At 48.9% G+C, this 18,011-nt stretch overlaps 1 protein-coding gene across 1 annotated transcript in view; it reads left to right on the forward strand.

Annotated features, from left to right (window-relative positions):
* Positions 1–18,011, forward strand: part of clasrp (CLK4-associating serine/arginine rich protein) — a 56,879-nt gene that overhangs the window by 2,856 nt on the left and 36,012 nt on the right. The window contains exons 2-8 of the mRNA XM_078241085.1: positions 291–365; positions 3,547–3,687; positions 3,796–3,893; positions 8,624–8,725; positions 10,013–10,092; positions 13,892–13,976; positions 17,508–17,650. Of these exons, the coding sequence (XP_078097211.1) occupies positions 3,589–3,687; positions 3,796–3,893; positions 8,624–8,725; positions 10,013–10,092; positions 13,892–13,976; positions 17,508–17,650 (607 nt within the window). The 5' untranslated portion in view covers positions 291–365; positions 3,547–3,588. The remainder of the gene's footprint in view (positions 1–290; positions 366–3,546; positions 3,688–3,795; positions 3,894–8,623; positions 8,726–10,012; positions 10,093–13,891; positions 13,977–17,507; positions 17,651–18,011) is intronic.

Below are 18,011 nucleotides of genomic sequence, written 5' to 3' on the forward strand. Positions count from 1 at the left end.
TTGGGGGGTGGGTCATGGTGGAGGAGGGGGAAGTCACTGACCCAGGGAATCCTTTCAAATACTTTCCACCCAGTAATTTGGGGGAACTGGACCAGGTTTCATTCTCATTTTAAACGTATAATCAGTCCGTATAAAGCCCGGACAATGCCGGAGAATCACTTGCCGAGAGGGGGAATCGGAGTTAGTTCCAGGTCGATGGTTGAGCTTCGAGTCCTTGGTGGGGGCGGTGGGGGAATCACTGTTTCCATTCCCTGTTAACGCCTGTCTCCTCGTTCTGTCTCTCTCTCCAGATCGAATGCCACGACACACAATCGACCTTTTCACCCCCCCTCGCTGAGCTGCTCTTTGCCCTCTGGACAGGTGAAGTGAGTAAATAATATTTTTATCAGGACAAGAAGGTCAGAGGAGCTGAGGTGTTTATCCCTTTCCTTTGGCTGCCGTGACTTGAGCTGCTAGAGTTCCACTGACTGGAAGACATTCCTTAAATTCCCCCAAACTCCTCGTCCCTTTCTTTTACAGCCCTCATTAAAACTCAAATTTTTGGATATATTTTGGCACAGTGTCCATTTCCTTTGTGCCTTCTAAACTTCCGCTCTCATCTTTCCCTCCTCCGAGTTTAATGTCCTCCCTAAGTCTCTCCATCCATGACAACCATCTGTGGTTTTTGATCTTTGAAAAGTGCATTTTCAAACCCAAATTGTCCAGTCTTTTGACTGCATATTTGCCACTATATATCTCTAGTTGTCGACCTGTTTTTGGAGAGAGTGGCACCAGGGTAATGTCACTGGGCTAATAGTGCAGAAGGCCCCAGGCTAATTCTCTGGGGGGACACAGATTCAAATCCCACATGGCAGCTGTTAGAATTTATATTCAATTCATAAAAATCTGGAATTGAAAGCTCGTCTCAGACTCTGGAACTATCATCGATTGTCCGAAAAACCCCACCTGGGTCACTCATGTCAGGGAAGGAAATCTGCCGTCCTTACCTGGTCTGGCCTACGTGACTCCAGAGCCACAACGCGTGACTGACTCTCAACTATCCTCGGGCAACTACGGATGGACACTAAATGTTGGCCCAGCCACAAATCATAGAATCCATACAGTGCAGAAGGAGGCCATTTGGCCCATCAATCCAGCACTGACAATAATCTCACCCAGGCCCTATCTCCGTAAGCCCAAAGATTTACTTGCGAGTGACCCTGGCACTAAGGGTCAATTTACTATGGCCAATCCATCTGACCTGCACATCTTGGGGGCTGCTAAGGGACAATTTAGCACGGCCACTCAACCTAACGTGAATATCTTTGGAGTGTGGGAGGAAACCCACGCAGACACGGGGAGAATGTGCAGACTCCGCACAGACAGTGACCCGAGCCGGGAATCGAACCTGGGTCCCCTGGCGCTAAAGTCCTGACTTAATCTGAGTTTGTTTATTTGGTTTGACCTAAAAAGAGGGCAGCGGTGCTAACCACTGTGCCGCCCATGCAATTCTAGCATCCCATCAAAGAATTGAATGAAAAGTTAAATGCAAGTTGTTGATTGGTGCTTGTGAACAGTTCCCTGCCTCCCGCGTGCTTCAGTGACGGGACTGAACTCGTGTTCAGTCATGGCGGCACGGTAGCACAGTGGTTAGCACTGCTGCTTCACAGCTCCAGGGTCCCGGGTTCGATTCCCGGCTCGGATCACTGTCTGTGTGGAGTTTGCACATTCTCCTCGTGTCTGCGTGGGTTTCCTCCGGGTGCTCCGGTTTCCTCCCACAGTCCAAAGATGTGCGGGTTAGGTTGATTGGCCAGGTTAAAAAATTGCCCCTTAGAGTCCTGGGATGCGTAGGTTAGAGGGATTAGCGGGTAAATATGTGGGGGTAGGGCCTGGGTGGGATTGTGGTCAGTGCAGACTCGATGGGCCAAATGGCCTCCTTCTGCACTGTAGGGTTTCTATGTTTCGATGTTTATCATCCCCGGAATTATGACAACATTGAGGAACTGATCTCAGCTGGTGGTTAGGGTATCCTGGGAGTCACTATTCAGTGCCAGAGGTTATTGCTGGCACAATGATCTACAATGTATTGAATGTCGAACGTCTGTGTTCACCTCCTGTGTCAGTGTTTGTGGGACTTGGCAGGGATCGAACCTGTTATTTATGACTCTGCACCACACTCGCGGATCAGTTTCCTGTCACGCTGCAAAGGGGTACTGGGCTGGACATTTTGCTTGGTGTAAAACTTGAACACTAATGATTTGGAATTTGAAATGTAGAGGAGGATATGTCTGAGAGATATTTATTTATTTAAAGTTTATTTTATTAGTCACAAGTAGGCTTACATTCACACTGCAATGAAGTTACTGTGAAAATCCCCTGGTCGCCGCACTCCGGCGCCTGTTTGGGTTACACTGAGGGAGAATTTATTGTGGCCAATGCACAGAACAGGCCCTTAGCTTTTATTAACGGGGGGTTGGAGTTTAAGAGCCGTGGGGTTATGCTGCAACTGTACAGGACCTTGGGGAGACCACATTTGGAATATTGTGTGCAGTTCTGGTCACCTCACTATAAGAAGGATGTGGAAGCGCTGGAAAGAGTGCAGAGGAGATTTACCAGGATGCTGCCTGGTTTGGTCTTATGAGGAAAGGTTGAGGGAGCTAGGGCTGTTCTCTCTGGAGCGGAGGAGGCTGAGGGGAGACTTAATAGAGGTTTATAAAATGATGAAGGGGATAGATAGAGTGAACGTTCAAAGACTATTTCCTCGGGTGGATGGAGCTATTACAAGGGGGCATAACAATAGGGTTCGTGGTGGGAGATACAGGAAGGATATCAGAGGTAGGTTCTTTACTCAGAGAGTGGTTGGGGTGTGGAATGGACTGCCTGCAGTGATAGTGGAGTCAGACACTTTAGGAACATTTAAGCGGTTATTGGATAAGCACATGGAGCACACCAGGATGATAGGGAGTGGGATAGCTTGATCTTGGTTTCAGATAAAGCTCGGCACAACATCGTGGGCCGAAGGGCCTGTTCTGTGCTGTACTTTCCTATGTTTTAACCAGCACGTCTTTCGGACTGTGGGAGGAAACCAGAGCACCCGGAGGAAACCAACGCAGATGTGAGGGAGAATGTGCAAACTCCCCACAGTGACCCAAGCTGGCAATCGAACCCAGGTCACTGGCGCTGTGAGGCAGCATTGCTAACCACCGTGCCGCCCTTAAAAATTTGATTTGATTTATTATTGTCACATGTATTAACGTACAGTGACAAGTGTTTCTTCCACGCTATATAGACAAAGCATACCGTTTATAGAGAAGGAAACGAGAGAGTGCAGAATGTAGTGGTACAAAAATTCAACGGTGTTCCTATGTAGCTCTGGTCCCCTCCCTTTAAAATGCTCCTGAAAAGCTGCCTCTTCGAAGAAGCTTTTGGCCACCTTTTTTACCTTGGGGTTCCATATTACATTTTGTCCGTTACCGTTCCGCAAACACCTCGCTGCGTTCAAGGCACTATGTAAGCGCAAGTTGTTGTTGGATGCTGGCCATTGAACCGTGATCGCTTCCTCTTTAGACTTCCCATTCTGCGTAAGCTGCATCACCCCCGGAATCCACCATGTGGCACGAAGCCCGGAAGCATGAGCGGAAACTGCGCGGGATGATGGTGGACTACAAGAAGCGCGCGGAGCGACGCAGGGAGTACTACGAAAAGATTGTGAGTTCTTTCGGGTTCGGGGTCAGTTCACGTTAAGGTTTTTTAAAAAATAAACTCGGAAGATATTTTCCCCAACTTGAACGGTGCTCTGCAATCTCTGATTTCCAGAAAAAGGATCCAGCGCAGTTCCTGCAGGTACATGGCCGGGCGTGCAAAATACACCTGGATTCTGCCGTGGCCCTCGCTGCAGAGAGTCCCCTCAACATGTGAGTGATAATGTCTGACCGGCTACGCTTCGTATTAATTGTGTTGTTGCGGTTAATGATAAACAGAGGGCTGGTATTTATTCATTAAGTATCAAGCGTTGAGGAGAGTTATAGAACAAAGAGATCTAGAGGTACAGGTTCATAGCTCTTTGAAAGTGGAGTCACAGGTGGACTGAGTGGTGAAGAAGGCGTTCGGCATGCTTGGTTTCATCCGTCAGAACATTGAATACAGGAGTTGGGACATCTTGTTGAAGTTGTACAAGACATTGGTAAGACCACACTTGGAATACTGTGTGCAATTCTGGTCACCCTATTATAGAAAGGAGATGATTAAACTAGAAAGAGTGCAGAAAAGATTTACTAGGATCCTACTGGGACTTGATGGATTTAGTTATAAGGAGAGGCTGGATAGACTGGGACTTTTATCCCTGGAGCGTGGGGGGGCTTAGGGGTGCTCTAAAAGAGGTCTATAAAATAATGAGGGGCATAGATCAGGTAGATAGTCAACATCTTTTTCTAAAGATAGGGGAGTCTAAAACTAGAGGGCATAGGTTTAAGGTGAGAGGGGAGAGATACAAAAGTGTCCAGAGGGGCAATTTTTTCACAGAGGGTGGTGAGTGTCTGGAACGAACTGCCAGAGGTAGTAGTAGAGGCGGGTACAATTTCTTTTAAAAAGCATTTAGATAGTAAGATGGGTAGAGAGGGATATGGGCCAAATGCAGGCAATTGGGACTAGCTTAGTGGTTAACAAAAAGGGCGGCATGGACAGGTTGGGCCGAAGGGCCTGTTTCCATGCTGTAAACCTCTATGACTCTCTGCGCTTTGTCTTCAGTGTAGAGGGGCCTCCTGCAGGGCTTGTTGCTACACACCTTCTGCCGCCTTGCCTTCCTCAACCTTTCTTGCTCTCCAGCCCCACGCTCCTGATCTACGGGCACCGGTGGGGAGAGGGCAGGGAGGGAGGAGGACCTCCTCGTGAACCTGCTCCTGGAACTGGCCAAACTTGCCAGCAACGGGTACAGGCAGTGGGTGATTGAGGGGGTCCTCCGACCCAACGGTCGGCCCCCTCTACCACGGCCACATTCACGGTCCAGGGTGCACGTGGTGTCCATGGGCACTATCCAGGCCTTCCATGCTCGTTGGGCACAGCAGGGACTGGGGGAGCTTCATTGACCCTTTTAATCACATTCTGGTTTAAAGTTTTAGGTTTCATTTGTGATTTGTACTTGCTTAAGGCAGTTCCCCTTTAATAGGCTGCCCCTTCTGTTTGCCCCTCAGTTTACTTGATTTAGTTTAACTCAGTAGAGTTGGCCTGAACGGCTCCTGGTGGTTGTGGGGTTGTCCGACGGTGCCCCTCCAGGGGCTGTCATTCTGTCTTTTTGAGTTAATTTTAATGATTTCTGGTTTATAATATTAAAAGATTGAAAAAGACCCCTTTATGGGGCTGTTAATTAGTTTATTTTATTGGTTTATGAGTCGTTTAAAAGGTGTGACGATACTGTGCCTTTAAGAAATGTATTTGTGTCAGGTTTCTTGTGCAGGATTTGTTTCAGCAGTCAGTTCTGTTAACCGGTGCCACTTTGTAACTGATGGCCCTGTCGTTACTGCAACAGCATAATTGATCTTAATCTGGGCTAATGGTGTTCTGTTATTTTAGTGTTTTCCCCTGGAGTGTTTTCCAGAGTAAAGCTTGGTTAGGTTGATTGACAAGAGAAATCATGACCGGGCAGGATTAGGCTTACACAGAGAAATCAAGTCAATTGCTGCTAGAAATCTTTAGAGAGAGGTAGCTTTCTCTGTGTCTCTTTCTCTGTCTGGATTTAGCTGTTAGCCTCCCTTTCTCTGGAGGCTGCTGTACGGGAGGCAGAAGGCAGGTGTCTTTCTGTATCTGTCCTTTTTGTGCTAACCTAACCCTAAGCTGAAGAGGGATTTATGTCTGTGGGGTTATTGCTTACATAGAACATAGAAAAGCTACAGCACAAACAGGCCCTTCGGCCCACAAGTTGCGCCGAACATGTCCCTACCTACTAGGCTTACCTATAACCCTCTATCTTACTAACTTCCATGAACTTATCCAAAAGTCTCTTAAAAGACCCTATCGAATCCGCCTCCACCACCACTACCGGCAGCCGATTCCACGCACCCACCATCCTGAGTGAAAAACTTACCCCTAACATCTCTGTACCTACTCCCCAGCACCCTAAACCTGTGACCTTTTGTGGCAACCATTTCAGCCCTGGGTAAAAGCCTCTGAGAATCCACTCTATCAATACCCCTCTTATACACCTCTATCAGGTCACCTCTCCTCCTACGCCTCTCCAAGGAGAAAAGACCTAGCTCTCTCAACCTATCCTCATAAGGCATGCCACCTAATCCAGGCAACATCCTTGTAAATCTCCTCTGCACCCTTTCTATGGCTTCCACATCCTTTCTGTAATGAGGCGACCAGAACTGGGCGCAGTACTCCAGGTGGGGTCTGACCAGGGTCCTATACAGCTGCAGCACTATCTCCCGATTTCTAAACTCAATTCCTTTATTGATGAGGGCCAGTATTCCATACGCCTTCTTAACCACAGCCTCTACCTGCGACGCTGCTTTGAGCGTCCTAAGAACCCAAGATCCTTCTGATCTTCCACACTGCCAAGCGTCTTACCCTTAATATTATATTCTTTCATCCTGTTCGACCTGCCAAAATGAACCACCACACACTTATCTGGGTTGAAGTCCATCTGCCACTTCTCCGCCCAGTCTTGCATCTTATCTATCTATCTTATCTATTACATCTTATCTATTACATTGGAACTATGGAGATAGTTAGCTGCCAGAACACTATTGATAGGTGGAAAGCAGAGATATGTGATGCTATATTCTCTAAATAAATCTACTATGTGTCTAAATACTTCACAATCTGTCCATTGAACATAGATTGACAAGTGTCAGGTGACACGAAAGAAAAAGCTGCATGTCTATAGCGCCTTACATGAGCACAGATTCTGCCCAAGTGCTTTACAGGCAATGGGATAATTTTGAAGTGCAGGCTGCTGGGGAGTGATGTAGTGGTATTGGCGCTGGACTAGTAACCTAGAGACCCAGCATAATGCTGTAAGGACCGGGGTTCGAATCCCACCACGGCAGACTGCGAGATTTGAACTCAGAAATCTGGAATTAAGAATCTACTGATGACCATTGTCGATCCGGTTCACTAATGTCCCTTTAGGGAAGGAAATCTGCCGTCCTTACCCGGTCTGGCCCTCATGTGGCTCCAGAGCCACAGCAATGTGGTTGACTCTCAACTGCCCTCTGAAATGTCTGAGCGAGACACTCAGTTCGAGGGTCAGTTAAGGACGGGCACCCACATCTCGCGAAAGAAAAGAATGAAATAGCTGCCACATTGCATTTTATGCACAGCAAGCTCCCACAACAGCAGTGTGCTAATGACCAGATAATTGTTAAAAATCTAATTCGAGAGAAATATTGGCCAGAACATGCGCTACACTTTCTGAAATGGCGCCACGGGATCCTTGCATCCACCTGAGGGGCCTCAGTTTTGTATCTCATCCAAAAAACAGCATCTATGACAGTGCAGCGTGCCCTCAGCACTGCACTGGAGTGTCAGCCTTGGTTATTGAGCTCTAATCCTGAACCATTAACCTTAAAGGGCGGCACGGTGGTTAGCACTGCTGCCTCACAGTGCCAGGGACCTGGGTTCGATTCCAGCCTTGGGTGTCTGTGTGGAGTTTGCACGTTCTCCCCATGTCTGCGTGGGTTTCGTCCGGGTGCTCTGGTTTCCTCCCACAGTCTGAAAGACGTGCTGGTTAGGGTGCATTCGCGTTGAGTCTGCACCGACCACAATCCCACCCAGGCCCTATTCCCATAACCCCTCATATTTACCCTGCTAATCCCCCTGACACTAAGGAGAAATTTAGCATGGCCAATCAACCTAATCCGCACATCTTTGGATTGAGGGAGGAAACCGGAGCACTCGGAGGAAACCCACGCAGACATGGGGAGAACATGCAAACTCCACCCAGACAGTGACCCGAGGCTGGAATTGAACCCTGGCGCTGTGAGGCAGCAGTGCCAACCACTGTGCACCCTGTGATGGGTTCCTGTTTACATACCGAATTTCCATTCTGAATTGTTTACCCGGGCATTTCCACTGTTAAATGTTGTCGAAACATCACGGAAAAAGGAAGTGAATGTGTGCGTTTGAGTTATGCTATCCAGGTTCTATACGGAGTAGAATCATAGAATCTCTACAGTGCAGAAGGAGGCCATTTGGCCCATCGAGTCTGCACCGACCACATTCCCACTCGGACCCCATCTCCGTAACTACATGCATTTACCCTAGCTAATCCCCCTGACACTAAGAGGCAATTTAGCATGGCCAATCCACCTAACCCTCACATCTTTGGACTGTGGGAGGAAACCGGAGCACCCGGAGGAAACCCACGCAGACACGGGGAGAACGTGCAGATTCCACACAGGCAGTAACCCAAACCGGGAATCGAAGCCGGGTCCCTTGGGCGCCGTGAGGCAGCAGTGCTAACCACTGTGCCGCCCTGTACTCTGACCTCCGAAAGATAGTTGGTTCAGTTTGCAGACCGGGGGAATCAGCGCACAGTTCAGGCTGACACTCCCGGTGCTGAGGTGTCGCCTGTACGCGGTGTTTTGTGCTCACAATCTGGACTTGCTCCCGATTTGATTCTGTGTTTGTTTTTTCATTCACCAAGGATGCCCTGGCAGGGCGATACCAACAACATGATCGACCGGTTTGATGTCCGGGCACATCTGGATTACATCTTGGACTACACCCCGCCCTTTCTGAGCGCCCTGTGAGTATCCGCGCAATGGGAAGGGGGGGCGATCGTCATCCCTTTGTTTGTCATACCAGGAGAACCTCTTCCCTTGCACTCGCAGGTTCCTGAGAATCACAGACCTCCATGTGGTTTCACCTGGATGCCACTCCCTGGCACCAGAATAAGAGGGTTGGTCCGAGCTTGGTGCGTATTGCCAGAAGCTGCGCAAAATTACTGCAAAGGAACGGTTAAACAGTTGCTTGGTAACATAGAACAGGGGGAGCCGCTGGTGTAGCAGGATAATCACTGGATGTATAACAAGAAACGCAGAGTAACGCCCTGGGGACCTGGGTTCAAATTCCACATCAGATGGGGAGATTTGAATTAAAAAGTCTAATGATGACCATTGTCGATTGTCAGAAAAACCCATCTGGTTCACTAATGTCCTTTAGGGAAGAAAATCTGCCATCCCTACCCGGTCTGGCCTACAGGTGACCCACAGACGTTTATGGTTGACTCTTAAAGCCCTGTGAAATGGCCCAGCAGGACACTCAGTTCAAGGGCAATTAAGGTCCCCGGTTCGAAATTGAGCAGAAACATTATTAAAAATGACTTTCGCATTTAGGGTGAGGGAAGTGTGCATGATTTCAATGATTTGATGAATATTATCCGAATCTCCACGTGTGGGTAGCACAGTGGTTAGCGCTGCTGCCTCACAGCACTCGGGACCCAGATTCAATTCTGGCCTTGGGTCACTGTCTGTGTGGAGTCTGCACGTTCTCCCCCGTGTCTGCGTGGGTTTCCTCCGGGTGCTCTGGTTTCCTCCCACAGTTCGAAAGACGTGCTGGCTAGGGTGACTGGCCGTGCCAAATTGACCCTTAGTGTCAGGGGGATTAGCAGGGTAAATATGTGCGGTCACAAGGATTGGGTCGGTGGAGGCTCAATGGACCAAAAGGCCGCCTCGTATGGGCGGCACAGTGGTTGGCACTGCTGCCTCACGGCGCCATGGACCCGGGTTCAATTCCTGCCTCGGGTCACTATCCGTGTGGAGTTTGCACATTCTCCCCGTGTCTCTGTGGGTTTCCTCCGGGTGCTCCGACTTCTTCCCACAGTCCCAAGATGTGAGGGTTAGGTGGATTGGCCGTGCTAAATTGCCCCTCAGTCAAATTGACCCTTACAGTCAGGATAAATGTGTGGTGTTACGGGGATCGGGCCTGGATGGGATTGTGGTCAATACAGACTCGATGGGCCGAATGGCTGTACTGTAGGGATTCTATGATTCTAATTCGAGCTTGTGACAAGAATTTATTTTCTCCAATTCAGCTCGCCAGAATTTGACAATGATGAACGGAAGTGTAATTACGAGCGATACCGAGGTCTGGTTCAGAATGATTTTGCAGGCAGTAAGTTTCCACTCTGTTTGTTCTGCACTCTGGCCGGTCGCCCCTCGCTGAGTTTGTATCAGTCGGAGCTGTTGCGATTGTTCAGCCGGTAAATTGGCCAAACCTGTCCTGATCTTGAGCATGTCTCCACTCAGTTCTTGCCTCATCTTTGCCACAGTTGTTTCGGCGTGTTCTCAGCGGCTCACCCTTGTCCACGGGCAGTGTCAGTGGGGAATCAAACTCGTCTTCCATTTCCAGAAAGTCCAAATTGAGCTCTGCCGGTGTTGCTTTGATGACCACCGCTCCACCGTTACGGTTCTTGATGCCAATAACTTGATTCAAATACAGGAAGTATTCAGCACCCAGCCTGAAGGGGCAGAGGGTTAGGAATGTGGGAACCAGGAGTGCCGCCATTCAGCCCCTCAAGCCCGTTCCACCATCCAGCCAGACCATTATTAATCTGTACCGCAACTCCCCATCTATGCAGCTTGCTCAGTGTTTGAAACATCGACCCTTTGTCAGAAGGGAAGCATCAACCCATCTTTTCCACCAGAACATGAGGAATAGCGGGAGGCCATTCGGCCCCTCAAGCCTGCTCTGCCATTCATTTTGATCATGGATGATCATCCAACTCAATATCCTGATCTCCCCCCTCCCCCAAATATCCCTTGATCCCTTTAGTCCCAAGAGCTATATCTAATTTCTTCTTGAAATCACACAAGGTTTTGGCCTCAACTACTTTCTGTGGGAGTGAATTCCACATATTCGCCACCCTCTGGGTGAAGAAATTTCTCCTCACCTCAGTTCTAAAAGGTTTACCCCTTATCCTCAAACTATGACCCCTAGTTCTGGACTCACCCCAACATCGGGAACATTCTTTCTGAATCTATCCTGTCTCATCTGTTACAATTTTATAAATTTCTACGAGATCCCCTCTCACTCTTCTAAACTCCAGTGAATATAATCCTAACCGACTTAGTCTCTCCTCATATGACAGACCTGCCATCCCAGGAATCAGCCTGGTAAACCTTCGCTGCACTCCCTCTATAGCAAAGACATCCTTCCTCAGATTGTCGGAGCAGTGGTAGTGAATTCCACACATTCACCATTCTCTGGGTGAAGAAATTTCACCTCATCACAGTCCTAAAAGGTTTACCTCTTAGCCTCAAACTGTAACCCCTAGTTCTGGAATCCCCCATTGGGAACATTCTTTCTGAATCTACCCTGTCTAATCCTGTTAGAATTTTATAAATTTCTATGAGATCCCCTCTCACTCTTCTAAACTCCAGTGAATATAATCCTAATCGACTTAGTCTCTCCTCATATGACAGATCTGGCACCCCAGGAATCAGCCTGGTAAACCTTCGCTGTGCTCCCTCTGTAGCAAGGACATCCTTCCTCAGATAAAGACCTGGTTGATGTGATTCTGGTCTTAACTCCACTTTCCTGTCTGAACCCCCTAACCCTTTACCCCCTTGTCAATCAAAAATCTGTCTAGCTCAGCTTTGAACATGTTCAGTGACTCCCAGGCCCCACTGCCCTCTGGGAGAGAGAATTCCACAGACTAACCACCCTCTGTGTGGCTTTCCTGCGGGTGCTCCGGTTTCCAACCACAGTCCAAAGATGTGCAGGTTAGGTGGATTGGCCATGCTAAATTGCCCCTCAGTGTCCAAAGATGTGCAGGTTAGGTGGATTGGCCATGCTAAATTGCCCCTCAGTGTCCAAAGATGTGCAGGTGAGGTGGATTGGCCATGCTAAATTGCCCCTTTGTGTCCAAAGATGTATAGGTTAGGAGGATTAGCAGGGTAAATACTTGGGATTATGGGGATAGCGCCTTGGTAAGTCGCTCTGTCGGAGAATTGATGCAGACTTGATGGGCCGAATGTCTTCCTTCTGCACTGTAAAGATTCAATGATTTGGAACCTCTTATTTTTGAAACTGCCCCCAGTTCTCGTCTCCCATGAGGGGAAATATCCTCTGTGTCTACCCTATCAACCCCTCCTCAGAATCTTGCAATGTTTCAGTAAGATCACCTCTCATTCTCCTAAACTCCGACTACAGGCCCAAACTGCTCAACCTTTCCTTGTAAGGAAACCTCTTCATCTCCGGAATCAGCCCAGTTTTCAGTGCAAGTCGATCCCTTCTTAAAGTAAGGAGACCAAAACTGTGCACCGTACTCCAGGTGTGGTCCCACTAATGCCCTGTACAGTGTTGCGAGATTTCCTTACATTTCTACTCCTTCCAGAGGTCCAGAGGACCTCCTTTGGAGGTCCAAAGATGTGCGGGTTAGGTTGATTGGCCATGCTGAAATTGCCCTTAGTGTCCTGAGATGTGTAGGTTAGAGGGATTAGTGGGTAAATAAGTAGGGATATGGGGGTAGGGCTTGGGTGGGATTGTGGTCAGTGCAGACTTGATGGGCCAAATGGCCTCTTTCTGTACTGTAGGGATTCTATGATTATATTTTTCTTCTAAGCATTCATGAAGTAAAGTTTATTAATCACAAGTAAGGCTTACATTAACACTGCAATGAAGTTACTGTGAAATTCCCCTAGTCGCCACACTCCGGCGCCTGTTCGGGTCAATGCACCCTAACCAGCACGTCATTCAGACTGTGGGAGGAAACCGGAGCACCCGGAGGAAACCCACGCAGACACGGGGAGAACATGCAAACTGCACACAGACAGTGACCCAAGGCTGGGAATTGAACCCAGGTCTCTGGCGCTGTGAGGCAGCAGTGCTAACCCACTGTGCCACCGTGCCACCCCATGGGATGTGGGCATCACTGGCCAGGCCCTGCATTTATTGCCCATCTCTAGTTGCCCCTTGAGAAGGTGATGGTGAGCCATCATCTTGAACCCGCTGCAGTCCCTGTGATGTAGGTACACCCAGTAAGGAGTCTAACAACACCAGGTTAAAGTCCAACAGGTTTATTAGTGGCGTTTGCTACCAAATAAACCTGTTGGACTTTAACCTGGTGTTGTTAGACTCCTTACTGTGTTTACCCCAGTCCAACGCCGGCATTTCCACATCATGTAGGTACACACACAGTGCTGTCAGGGAGGGATTTCCAGGATTTTGACCCAGTGACAGTGAAGGAAAGGCTGATATATTTCCAAGTCGGGATGACGAGTGGCTCGGAGGGGAACTTGCGGGTTGTGCCTTCTAATTAGTCACTGTGCCTGCATGATTTGTGAAGTAGGTTCCTCTGTGCCGCAGACACTTTCCATTTCAATAATACTCTGCTTTTCTGATCTTCCAATATGGGCAACCCCACCATAAACTCTTGCAGACCCTTCTCTTTCGTTCCCAGTGATTGCCTCGTAGCGCCAGGGTCCCGGGTTCAATTCCTGGCTTGGGTCACTGTCTGTGCGGAGTCTGCACGTTCTCCCCGTGTCTGCGTGGGTTTCCTCCGGGTGCTTCGGTTTCCTCTCACAGTCCGAAAGACATGCTGGTTAGGGGGATTGCTAAATTCTCCCTCAGTGTACCCGAACAAGCGCCGGAGTGTGGCGACTGGGGGATTTTCACAGTAACTTCATTGCAGTGTTAATGTAAGCCTACTTGTGACAAGTAAGGCTTACATTAACACTGCAATGAAGTTACTGTGAAATTCCCCTAGTCGCCACAGTCTGGCGCCTGTTCGGGTCAATGCACCCTAACCAGAATGTGGGAGGAAACCGGAGCACCCGGAGGAAACCCACGCAGACACGGGGAGAAAGTGCAAACTCCGCACAGACGGGTGACCCAAAGTTTAATTTTTTGTTCAGACTTCAGAATTCCTTTTCTTTTTGTTTAAACCTTCTGGTCTTTTTCTGTGTTTCAGTTGCCGAGGAGCAGTGCCTGTACCAGATATACATCGATGAGCTTTACGGGGGAATGCAGAAACCCAATGAAGATGAGAAGAAGAAGTATGTACAGACCCTGGGGGGAGGGTGGTGAAGGGTGGCAGGATGGAGCAGGCAATTGGTCTCTCTTTATTGCCCAGACTGTCCGATCCACTTTGTGGCCAAGTGCACCCAGGTTCATGTTGAGTGGGTTTATATTAATCGGGGCTGTTGCCATTGGCCTTGATGCCCCCTTGAGGAAGGATGGGCGGGGGGGGGGGTGTTGCTGAAGGAAGAGAATTATGAAGTACTTACAGTGGAGAAACAGATTATTTAGCCCAGCTGGCCTGTGCTGGTACTGGTACGCTCCACACGAGCCACCTCCCAACTCATAAACCCATCCTCCTATTCGCTCAACGCCAACTGCTGCACGGTAGCACAGTGGATTAGCACTGCTGCTTCACAGCTCCAGGGATCTAGGTTCGATCCCCGGCTTGGGTCACTGTCTGTGTGCAGTTTGCACGTTCTCCCTCGTGTCTGCGTGGGTTTCCTCCGGGTGCTCCGGTTTCCTCCCACAGTCTGAAAGATGTGCGGGTTAGGTTGATTGGCCATGCTCAAAATTGCCCCTTAGTCTCCTGAGATGCGTAGGTAAGAGGGATTAGTGGGTAAATATGTAGGGATATGGGGGTAGGGCCTGGGTGGGATTGTGGTCGGTGCAGACTCGATGGGCCGAATGGCCTCTTTTTGCACTGTAGGGATTCTATGATTCTATGAAACTGGAGGAACAGCATCTCATCTTCCGGCTGGGCACTTTACAGCCTTCCGGTCTCAACATCGAATTCAACAACTTCAGATGATTCGCTCCACCCCACCTCGGCCCCTCTGTTTTCATTCTATTTCATTTAATTTTGTTTTACTGTTCTCTACCTTTTATTTCTTTATTGTCTTTCTTCATTTTCCTTCCCTCCTCCCACTCTTTCCCCCTACTTCATGCCCTTTCCTTACTTTTGCTCTCCCCGCTTCTCCTTTTCTACGTTCTACCTCTGTCCCATTTCGCCCCCCCCAATATCTTCATCTGTCACAGATTTCAGCTTCTCTGCCGGTTGGCCATTCACACCCTTTATTCTCTCTGTGGGCTGCCATTAGCAGCCTTTCCCCTGGTTTCTGTGCCTATGACTCATCTTTCATTCCCTCCCCCTGCAGTATGAATATCTCCCGCTTTCTCTGCCTTTTATCTTTGACAAAGGGTCGGCTGGACTCAACGTCAGCTCTTTTCTCTCCTTACAGATGCTGCCAGACCTGAGATTTTCCAGCATTTTCTCTTTTGGTTTCAGATTCCAGCATCCGCAGTATTTTGCTTTTATCCTTCTATTCCGTTCTCCCTCATGTTTATCCAGCTTCCCCCCCCCCTATTCTATTTATCCAGCTTCCCCCCCCCCCACTCCAATAGTGAGTTGCACATTCTCACCACTCCCTGGGTAAAAAAAACTTGTCCATTGGATTTGTTAATATCTTGTGTTTGTGACCTCTGACCCAGAGCGGCACAGTGGTTAGCACTGCTGCCTCACAGTGCCAGGGACCCGGGTTCAATTCCGGCCTTGGGTGACTGTCTGTGTGGAGTTTGCACATTCTCCCTGGAGAAACATTGAATCCCTACAATGCAGAAGGAGGCCATTCGTCCCATCGGTCCTGCACTGACAATCCCACCCAGGCCCTATCCCCGAAACCCCATATATTTACCCAGCTGATCCCTCTAACATAAACATCCTGGGACACTAAGGGGCAATTTAGCACGGCCAATCAACCTAACCTACACATCTTTGGACTGTGGGAGGAAACCGGAGCACCCGGAGGAAACCCACGCAGACACGGGGAGAACGTACAAACTCCACACAGACAGTGACCCAAGCCAGGAATCGAACCCGGGTCCCTGGAGCTGTGAAGCAGCAGTGCTAACCACTGTGCCACCATGCTGCCCGTGTCTGCGTGGGCTTCCTCAGGGTGCCCTGGTTTCCTCCCACAGTCCAAAGATGTGCAGGTTAGATGCATTGACCATGCTAAATTGCCCCTTAATGTCCAAAGATGTGCAGGGTAGGTGGATTGGCCATGCTAAATTGCCCCTCAGTGTCCAAAGATGTGCAGGTTAGGTGGATTGGCCATGCTAAATTGCCCCTTAGTGTCTCAAGATATGTAGGTTAGGTGGATTGACCATGCTAAATTGCCCCTTGGTGTCCAAAGATGTGTAGGTTAGGTGGATTGGCCACACTAAATTGCCCCTTGGTGTCCAAAGATGTGTAGGTTAGGTGGATTGGCCATGCTAAATTGCCCCTTGGTGTCCAAAGATGTGTAGGTTAGATGGACTGGCCATGCTAATTTTCACAGCAATAGGGAATTTTCACAGTAACTTCATTGCAGTGTTAATGTAAGCTTACTTGTGATACTAATTAACTTACATTGCCCCTTAGTGTCCAAAGATGTGTAGGTTTGACAGATTAACCATGGTAAATGTGTGGGATTACGGGGTTTGGGTCTGGGTGGCATGCTTTATTGGAGAGTTGGTGCAGAATTGATGGGCTGAATGACCTCCTGCACTGTAGGGATTCTATGGTCGCACTCGTAGTCTTCAACATGCTTGGGTTTATTTTTAATGGAAGTTCTGGCCTCTACCGGCACTCCCTACTCGCGATCCAGTGAGAATTGAAATGGGGCTCGGCTGTGATGCCCCTGCAGTGGAATAGTATGTAGGCCCTTAAAGCAAAGACTGCCCTTGAAATACTGAGCTTTCAGAAGAGCACACCATAAAATTAGGAAAGAGAGTGAAAACTAACTCTGCTGCTGTGTTGACAAGTGTGGTTGTATGAAATACTTGAATTTTAAGTGTGTTTGAATTCTGTTGCAGGGTTGATAACATGTTGATAATGGGGCAGCTAGGTGGGACAATGGTTAGCATCGCTGCCTCATAGGGCCAGGGACCCGGGTTCAATTCCCGGCTTGAATCACTGTGGGGTTTGCACATTCTCCCCGTGTCTGCATGGATTTCCTCCGGGTGCTCCGGTTTCCTCCCACAGTCCAAAGATGTGTGGATTGGCCATGCTAAATTGCCCCTTTAGTGTCCAAAGATGCGCAGGTTAGGCAAGTTGTCCCTTAGTGTCCAAAGATGTGCAGGTTAGGTGGATTGGCCATGCTAAATTGCCCCTTTAGTGTCCAAAGATGTGCAGGTTAGGCAAGTTGTCCCTTAGTGTCCAAAGGTGTGCAGGTTAGGTGGATTGGCCATGCTAAATTGCCCCTTAGTGTCCCAGAAAGCATTGGTTAGAGGGATTAGTGTGGTAAATATGTAGGGTTGCGGGGATAGGGCCTGGGTGGGATTGTTGATGGTGCAGACTTGATGGGTCGAATGGCCTCCTTCTGCACTGTAGGGATTCTGTGTTAACAGCAGCAGTGACCCCTCTTAGCTTCTATCCCTGTCGACTGGAACTGTGGTGCTGGTAAAGACTGGGTTACAGAATCCCCTTCCATTACTTAGGTGAACGTGGCAGCGGTTTGCGCATAGCAAGATCCCACCCCCCACTACCACCAATGTCCCGTTAACCATTTGTCCTTCTTGCCTCCTAACAGACTGGCAGAAAAGAAAGCTTCAATCGGCTACACTTACGACGACAGCTCAGTAACCACAGACGAAAAGGTCGAGGAGCGGGATGAAGATGAAGAGGAAGATTCGGATGAGAAAAGCGACTCGGATGAAGAGATCCCCGACATAGGTAAGCCGCTGCTGTGTCTCTGAGAACCATCCGGAAACCCCTGTCGCAGCAGAAGATAATGTCAAATGCCTCAAACAGGGAAGGGTCCACTTGGTTCGTGACGTTAAGAGATCATATTTCTGACCTCAGTGGAGACCCTCTGCATTGTTCCTTGGGTCTGGCAGCTCTGGCCTGGCATCCAGACGGAAGAGATCTGAGGGGGAAATTTAATGGGGTTAAAAAGGAGATAGAATTGGGGTTAAGATAAGATGTGAACGGCACGGTGGCACAGTGGTTAGCACTGCTGCCTCACAGCGCCAGGGACCCGGGTTCTATTCCGGCCTCGGGTCACTGTCTGTGTGGAGTTTCATGTTTTCCCAGT

The sequence above is a fragment of the Mustelus asterias genome, chromosome 24 (assembly GCF_964213995.1).
Source record: "Mustelus asterias chromosome 24, sMusAst1.hap1.1, whole genome shotgun sequence".
NCBI classification, from domain to species: Eukaryota; Metazoa; Chordata; class Chondrichthyes; order Carcharhiniformes; family Triakidae; genus Mustelus; species Mustelus asterias.